At 40.4% G+C, this 8,474-nt stretch overlaps 1 protein-coding gene across 2 annotated transcripts in view; it reads right to left on the bottom strand.

The window, feature by feature from the left end:
• The window catches only part of FNIP1 (folliculin interacting protein 1), a 111,459-nt gene extending 104,690 nt beyond the window's left edge, over nucleotides 1-6,769 (bottom strand). Inside the window, exon 1 of one of the 2 annotated variants that reach the window (XM_019642211.1) lies at nucleotides 6,534-6,769. In XM_019642211.1, the coding sequence (XP_019497756.1) occupies nucleotides 6,534-6,625 (92 nt within the window). In that variant the 5' untranslated portion in view covers nucleotides 6,626-6,769. The remainder of the gene's footprint in view (nucleotides 1-6,533) is intronic. The other variant, XM_019642213.1, reaches the window with a different exon arrangement.
• Nucleotides 6,770-8,474: the final 1,705 nt, after the last annotated feature.

Raw genomic sequence — 8,474 nt, 5'->3', positions numbered from 1 at the left:
ATGTGATAAGTGGTAAGAAGGGAAAGTATGAGGTGTTATAAGAAATACAAATGGAGGATATAATCTATTTCTAAAAAATCAGACCACCCTTGCTATCTTAAAAAATCAAAACAACAAAATTTTCTTTTAAATTGATAAACACTGATGTCAAATAAAAACCTGCTTAAATTACTCATTGAGTGAATGATTGCTTTAAGCAAATAACCCAAAACAGAAACGTCTTTGTTAAATGAACTAAATGTATTTTGAATTCAGTGACTAATTTTGTTCATTCATTCCTCAAATATGTACTGGATGCCTTCTGTCAATCAAGCACCAGGAATACAGCACTGAACAACGTAGACAAAGGTTGTGCCCTTATGGAACTCACAATCTAGTGAGGGATACAGATTCATAAACAAGCAACTACAACACACGAAAATAACTGCATGATGGGGAAATACAGGGAAAACATGCGTTCCACTGGAGCTTTAAAAAAAGATGTGTTGTAAGCCGTATTATTCCAAGCAGTGTACAAGCACAGGAACCAGGTTATTCTCAGAAAACATCAAATAGCCTGACTCAGAACTCACAGCTAAAGGGAAAATAAGAAGGCTGGAGAGGATAAACAGAGAGCTGAGGAGGTTTGAGATGGAATTCTAACATTTGAGTGCCTCCTATGCCCTTTAATCTTCAAAACAACTCTAAGATGGTAGGTGCCATGAATACTTGGGACTGTATCTCAGCATCCACTCCCCGACTCAGACATGCAACAAATACACTCAACCTTTAATGACATGATACTGCTTCCCAAGGTTACATACACAGAAACTATTGGGGCAGGGATCTGAACTCAGATCCATCACACCAAGCTACAACTCGAGGAGAATGAGATGCCAGCCAAATTGAGGAGTTTGAACTTTGTTAAAAACAAAGGCTCTGGAACTCAAATGTCAGTTCAAATCTTAATTTCATCACTTACTATGTGACTTGAAACAAGGTTCTTAACTTCTCTGTGCCTCCATTACCTCATTTATAAAATAGGGATAATCAGACCTACTTTATCAAGCTATTGTGAGAGTTAAATTATTTAATATGTGTAAAGCACTTAAAACAGTGCTTGGCACAAAGCAATCCCCTATTAAGCAACAGGAAGCCAATGCAGATTTCTGAGTAGTTTGATCAGAATTATGGCTTAGGAAAATCAATTTAGTAGAATGGTGTAGAGGGAAACACACAAGAAGTGGGAAAGTTATGGTAAATTTTTATGAAAAGCATTAAAGTTCTAAACAAGATGATAATAGTGAAAAATGGAAAAGAACTAAGATACTGCAGAATTTTAATCAACAGGATTTAACAAATGACCAAATGTGGCATCAGAGAGCAAAGGGAGTAAAAGATGATCCTCTGAGTTTCAAGTTGGAAGAGAATAGCGGTGCCAGGAACAGGAAGAGAGGAGGACCGTGTAAGGATGACTTATAAAAAAGGCTCTGTTACATTTTATGTAGGGAGTATTTTTTAAGCAAGTTTTTCCTAAAAGATAATTTAAATGCAGCAGGATTTAAGACAATAATTGTTATATTAGTAAGAAATGAGGTCTAAGTTTTATCAACTAAATATTGAAGTTATATTTTTCACTAATCTATTTTCTTTCAAAAAACATGGTTCTAAAAAATCTAATACCACTACTTATTTCTTACTGAAAAACTAAGACTTGTAGGACCAAATATTGATACCACAGATCGTTGACATGTAATTACTTACAATTTTCAACTTCCCACTCTAATAAGAAAGATATGATCCCACAGGATTCTCTGTAAATAATAATTGTAACTATTGTTTCTAATATAAGATTAAAAGGTTCAAGTTATGTAGGAGTAATATTTTAAAAATAATAAAACCCTTGTGAATGTAGCAAATTTTTATAAAAATCACACTGAAAAAATAGAATTTCTGAAATAAGATTCTTACAGATACTGACAATATTAAGAAGCTAGCTTTTAAGAATTTCAGAAGCTCAGAATATATGATAAAATCAGACTGAGAGTGAAAAAATAACTCAGCACTACAGAGTTTTTCTCCTACAGAAATAGAAAACTTCAGGAGTAAAGCCATTTCCTCACCTCTCATTTATTCCACATCTATCTCACTTTCTCCCCTAAACACGCTCTCCCTCAAAAAAAAAAGACCCCCCAAATCACTAAGGTCACCAATTATCTCTAACTTGACAAATCCAATATTTTTCTGTTTCTCATCTCACACACCTGTCAGCAATCAGCATACAAAACTGTTCATCATTCCATCATTTTGAAACACTTCCTTTTCTGAGCTTTCCTAACACCATACACCCCTGGTTTCCCCCCCATCTCTCTTGCCATTCTTTCACTGTAGACTTTTCTCTTCTACATCGATACATTATAGATTTCTCAGGGCAAAGCCCTGTTATTTCCAATTCTGTCTACACCCTTTTCCTAGAGGAGCTCATCCATTCCCTTAGTTTTAATACTGACAATCAGCCCAAATTCATATCCCCAGTCCCAACCTTTACTGTGAACTTCAGATTTACTTTCTTAAACTGTCAAATGGAAATCTCTAAGTGGGCATCTCATTGGCAATTAAAACTAGACCAAATGTCCAAAATAGAACTTTTCATTCTCTCTCTCTGCCCTCAAAATTATTTCATATATTCATTCTACAAATATTTAAGTATATGCTCACGCACTGTGCTGTACAATGGCATAACAATTTGAACTTGGAGGAGACAGGTAAGTTGTAAAATGGGCTATGAAGGATATAAGCAGTGTGTACTGATAGGAAATAGGGACGAGAACCGATGCTTTTGATAGGGTGTTCAAGATAAGCCTCCACAATATTATACACTCTCCCTCAGAAAATGGAGTCCCCCTAACTGCTCCAGCCAGAAACGTAGGTATCTGTTCCCCACCAACAACTCATTAAGTGGCTCTACAGGGTTCTAACTCCAAAATACGCCTTGAAGTTGAACAGTGCTCTTAAGAAAGCAAAGAGAGATGAAGACAAGTAATGATAACTGTGATAAAGGTCACAGAAGAAAATCCAGTAAGCTATGGAAGAAATTACAGTGGAACCTAACTCAGTCTGGGAGAAATCAGAAAAGGCTTCCTAGAGGAAGGAGAGTTAAGGTAAGTGCAGATGATCACTACAAAAAGCTAAACAAAAAGATATATAACACTATGCCAAGAAACAGGGAACAGCACAGCATGGCACATCCCAGAACCTAAAACAAGTTCAAGATGATAAAATCATAGGAGAGGGGATTAAGACAAGGCCAAAGGAAGCAAGAAGTTAGGAGACAAATGAGATCACATCAGAAGGGCACATAAGTTAATTTGAAGTCTTCCAATGGCCAAAAATGGACAATATGACTACAATGGATTAAAACACCTTAAAATCCAAGAACTCATGATGGTACTAATAAAATGATAATTAAAATGAAAACCTTCACTGAACAACTCAGAAATATTCTGAAACAATGATAAAGTGAAACAATCAAACTTTCATGCTGCCTTTCCTGTAGCAAAGAGTAACCAAATAGGTGGTAAGAGAAAGTTCTTCCAGGAAATAAACACAGAAAGAATTTAAGATTTGGGATATCACCATTTCACAAGCCCTAACAAGCTAATGAATTCAGGCAAAAATCAACAAAAGACAGTAAAGCCATTAGTGAAAAGAGAATTTTATAATGTACACTAGAACAAGGTTGCTACCACCTGAAATCAGTAATCAACCTTAGCATCATTTAAAGTGTGACAACCAGACATTATGTAACTCTGATAGATAGGAAGTACACATCAACATCTATGGAATATTTTTATTAAAAAAAAAAACACCAAAAAACTGAACCTGAATCTAATAAAGTATCAAACCACCAGTTTTCAGGAAACAGAGAATAGGTTATAAAGCAATGGCTCTCTAACTTGACCATCGCAATCACCTGGAGGGGGCTTGTTAAAATAATTTGCTGGGAACTAGAGAATTAAAGAAAACTATAAGAAAGCAAACAGCTAAATGGAGAATGTGGGAAATTTTACAGGGAAAATAACCCAGTTTCAATAACAAAACTATTCAAAAAGGGAAGGAAGGTGTTATAAATTACTGAAGCAACATAACTGCAAATGCAATATGCAGACTCTTAAGATTCTGAGTCAAACAAACCTACTGTAAAAAGACATTTTGAGACAATTGGGAAAATTTGAATATAGACTTAGATAATAATTAAATTTCTGTTAATCCTCTTAAGTGTAATAATAAAATAATGCCTATGTTTTTTAAAAAATGACCTTATAAAAATTCAAAAATCAAGGCTAAAGACTTTGCAAAACCCACACCATACAGGGACACTTTAAGGAGCTTGGGCCTAACCTGAATGGTTTTACACGTAAGCGTGAGATCATCACAGTAACTTCTGGTTCCTGAAAGCCTTGTGCTAAACACTGCATTCAGTACTTTACATAACTTATCTCTGAATTCTTAAAATAACTGTAATGAAGACATTCAAATTCTATACTATTTTGCCTGCTGATCATGATCAGAATTTGCTTTTAAAGGGTGAAGTGCTGGAAGTAGTTTGAAGAAAAGCAAGTGTGATGGTGGAAAGACCAATTAAGAAATAGTTGCAAAAAGTTAAAAATTCCTGCTACAGACAATATGAGCAAATGTTCATGCATTAGGACTGAAACAAAAATATGGAAAATTATTTTTTGAACAAAAAGTGAATTGTCCTACAGGCATTTAACTATGAAACAACCTTCTTCACCAAATTAAAATTTTTTTCAAAAATTTTCATTTTTAAAGCAATCATTTTACATGTACTGCAGTTACTGGACTTACACTTAATTTTTACTTCCACTGGAAAAAGGATCATATAGTTATCTATACTGCTACTTGTCGTCCTATCTCCCAAGGTTGTTGTGAAATAGCACGAGATAACAAATGAGAAAGTGCTTTGGCAACTCTAAGGTAGTATTACACAACTATATAGTAGACTTCACATTTTTTTTAAATAGACACGAAAATGTTTTTTCACATGAATGACTTGAGACCTCTGGTAACCTAAATACCCCAAATGAATCTTTGCCAGAAATAGAAAGCCTTTACAGTTGTCACCTTTTTAATATCCCACCTGAACCTGCTTTCTACTGACTCTCAATTTACTGGATGGCTCGATGTAATATTATCTAGACTGCACTTTCATTTTTCCAAAAGAATTTTTTAAAGAAAGTAATTAGATGAGCATGGCAAGACATTTATTTCCCAGTGGGAAAGACAAAAACCTACAAAAACTGTCTTTTACTGAGCATTTTTCCAAGAGGTTCACAACTTAGAGGAGAGTTTTCCTCCTCTAAGGCTAAATTTCTTTCCATTTATTACTTCAATTCCACACGTATTACTGAATGTCAGCTAATGTGACCTCCATTACCGAGAGCGGGTGAATAATTTTAATACCAGAACTTTTTAAACCAGTGTAGTACAGTCATTTCACACTTTTGCCTGCTGCAAAATTTAACAGATTCTCATTTTTTCCTACTACGACTGCACAACGATAGCTCTCTGCTATCCTACCTAGTATGAGTGATATTTGACATTAAGCCTAGCTTTATATATGTAAGTTTCCACACTGCAACAAGGATGAAGGCTCTTTGAAAGACAATCTTTTCAAATGCAGCTTGACGACTAAATTCTACCCTGAATTCGGGTTTACATTATATTGTTTTATAATTTTTAATTTTTCTACCAGCAACAGGTACTGCAATCAAAAATTAACAAAGCCTGTAATGACACAAAATATTTACTATTGTTTTCAATTTTTTAAAGACTTCTTGTAGTAACAGTTCCGAGGGGATGGTTCTTTGGTCAATTCTACCGCCACGCTTCATGTGATTGGGTTCTGCTTCAGTCCGGTCAGTAGTAACCATAATTTCTTAGCCTTCACATTTTTCCTTCGATAACATTACAGTAAGGCCGCTCGGTCTGGTAACCGCACACCTCCAATTTTAGTTTCCAAGAATCCTGAAAGAACGGCACCTTGCCCACTCGCTCCTCCAGCCTTTTCTACACTCATGAAGGTTGGCCAAAACGTGCAGCTCTCTCACCACCAACCACGCAGAGGGCGACTGGTCACGGGGAGGAGGGAAAAACTCGGCCCGGAGGACGGCAGCTGAGGTCCAGTCCAACCCGCGCCCAACTCTCTGCCGCCAGAAAGGCGTGTGGCCCCTACGCTCAGGCCGCGATGCTCACTCCAGAGGGGCAAAGCCGCGCGTGGCTGCTGAGCAGGACGTAAACAAACCGACCCGGAGGAGGGGGAAGGGGCATCGGCGGGGTGGGGGGTGGGGAGAGAACCTCGCTGCAAGCCTCCAGCGCAGGTCCGCAGCTGCCTGGCCCCTCCCGACCGCGGCCCGAGTCCGGGTCCCCGCGCGGAGGTGCCGCGCGGGCGTGGACATCGAAGGCCCCAGCACGTCTGGAGCACGGAGCCACAAGGCCGTCGGCTCCGCGCCCCCCGCCCAGCAGCGCCCTACCTGAACACGCAATCCGGGTCCCGCGCGTCCCGACCAGGCGCGCCCAACCCGTTTCTCTTGCTGAAGAGCTTCTGGAACAGCGTAGGAGCCATGCTGGCCACGGCCAAGCCAGGGTCTCGCCTCAGAGGGCGCTTACCAGGCCCCCGCTCCTAGAGCCGCCCCGCCACCCCCATGGGCGCCTCAGTCATATGACAGAAATTAGTCACTTCAAACGGCCACGGCGCGCGGGGCGGGGCGCGAGGCAAGGCCGGCGTTGATTGGCTGGCGGTGAGCCGCATCACGTGGCAGCGCGCGGAGCAGGGGGCAAGGTGGGGGCGTGGGGCGGAGCAGACGCCCATAGGCTGGCGAGTGGATTCCCTCACGTGGCAGCTCACGGGGCGGGGCGTGCGCGGAAGCGAGTGGAGGGGTGGGGTGGCCGGGGAAGCCAAGCAGGAACGCCCTCAGGTCTGAGTCCTCTGGGACGCTGTCCGCTGCTATCTGAGGCTACAGTGGGGTGGCGCGGGGACAACGCCAGAGACTTTGGAATGCAGAAGCCTTCGGCTCCGCGCACCCTCAACTTAAAGAGATGCTTAGAGCACCGCGAACAGCCAACCCTCCCTCTTCGTCCCCTGTGGCTTCGCACCTCCACCTGGCGCCTGGCGCCGTCCAGTGACCCCCGGAGCCGATAAAGGCGCACGAGCGTTACCCGTGCGTCTGCAGCATAAGCTGGACTTTGAGGCCGTGGCCACAGGCCCGCCCGCGCCGGGCCGCGAAAAAGTGTGGACTCAGAGCTTGACGCGCTGGACTGGCTCACGGGGTCTGGTGGAGGACCCTGCAAAGACACTCGCCATAGCCATGACTCCCAGCAGGGATGGCCTAGACCTGCAAGCAGCTGCCCTCAGAGTTTGCGACAAGAACCCTGCCTGACACTGCGAATTAAATTAGCCCCATAGCAGAGTTAGCAATAGGTTTAGGATTTAGGCTCAACCTGAATGTGTAGGTATGGAGGGAGAAAGGAAATTATGTAATTGTAACAAATGGGTTTTATAGGATGGAAACAGCTTTCCAAAGAAGAAAAACATTGCTCATAAGTGACCTTACAGTCTTAATAAACCCAGGGAGCCAAAATTTATCAGTGGTCGGCTCAAACTGGTCTTATAAATTTTCAGCACCCCCACTCATTCACCCACTCCCCCTTCAGGATGAGAAATTTTGTACCATGGAATGCAATTCTCTGACAAATGTGTCAGGAAACGACTGCTTTGTAGTTATGTAGTTGGAAGGTTAGTTAAAAATGCTTTTTTGAGAATTTCATTTAACTAGGCATACAAATCAAGTTGTGTAAGTGGCTACCAACTCGTGCTGATTTGCAGCTAGAGTTTAACTATAAAATAAGTGGTCTTATATAGAAAAAAGAAAGATCGGCAGAATATATATCTCAGAATTTCAGTGGCCAATATGTTTCAATAGTACAATATTTTTAAAGCATATATATGATCAAGAAATTCATTCCACAAATGTTTAAGTGCCCTTGGTCTAAGCAATGGGGATCCAAAGCAAACAAAAAAAAGACAAGAGCTAACTTTCTGTATGAAGAAACAGTAAGTAAACAAGGTAATTTCAGACAAGTATTCTGAATAAGAACTAAACAATGAAATGAGGGAGTGGGAAGGTCTCTGTAGAGGTCACATTTGAGGTGCTCAGGTTAAGATTCATTCAAAGTTCCTCTGTATATTGCCCAAGCTCCAGAAGTTACTGGGCAATACAAGAGTAAAATAGCAGGACTTTATCACTTATAAATTTAAGATAATCTGGATTCTGGTGCCAAACACTGAAAGATTTCTTAATATGGCAAAATGAGCTATGTATAGTTTTCTCACAAAACGTGAACATGGAATGAAATTTTTGTAAACAAAAAATGAAGTCAATGTAATTTTTCAGAAGTGAGAAAATGCACATCCT

This window comes from Hipposideros armiger, unplaced genomic scaffold, assembly GCF_001890085.2.
Source record: "Hipposideros armiger isolate ML-2016 unplaced genomic scaffold, ASM189008v1 scaffold_66, whole genome shotgun sequence".
Classification (NCBI taxonomy): Eukaryota; Metazoa; Chordata; class Mammalia; order Chiroptera; family Hipposideridae; genus Hipposideros; species Hipposideros armiger.
The sequence above is the reverse complement of the archived record's forward strand: the minus strand, read 5'-3'. Positions and strand labels throughout refer to the sequence as shown.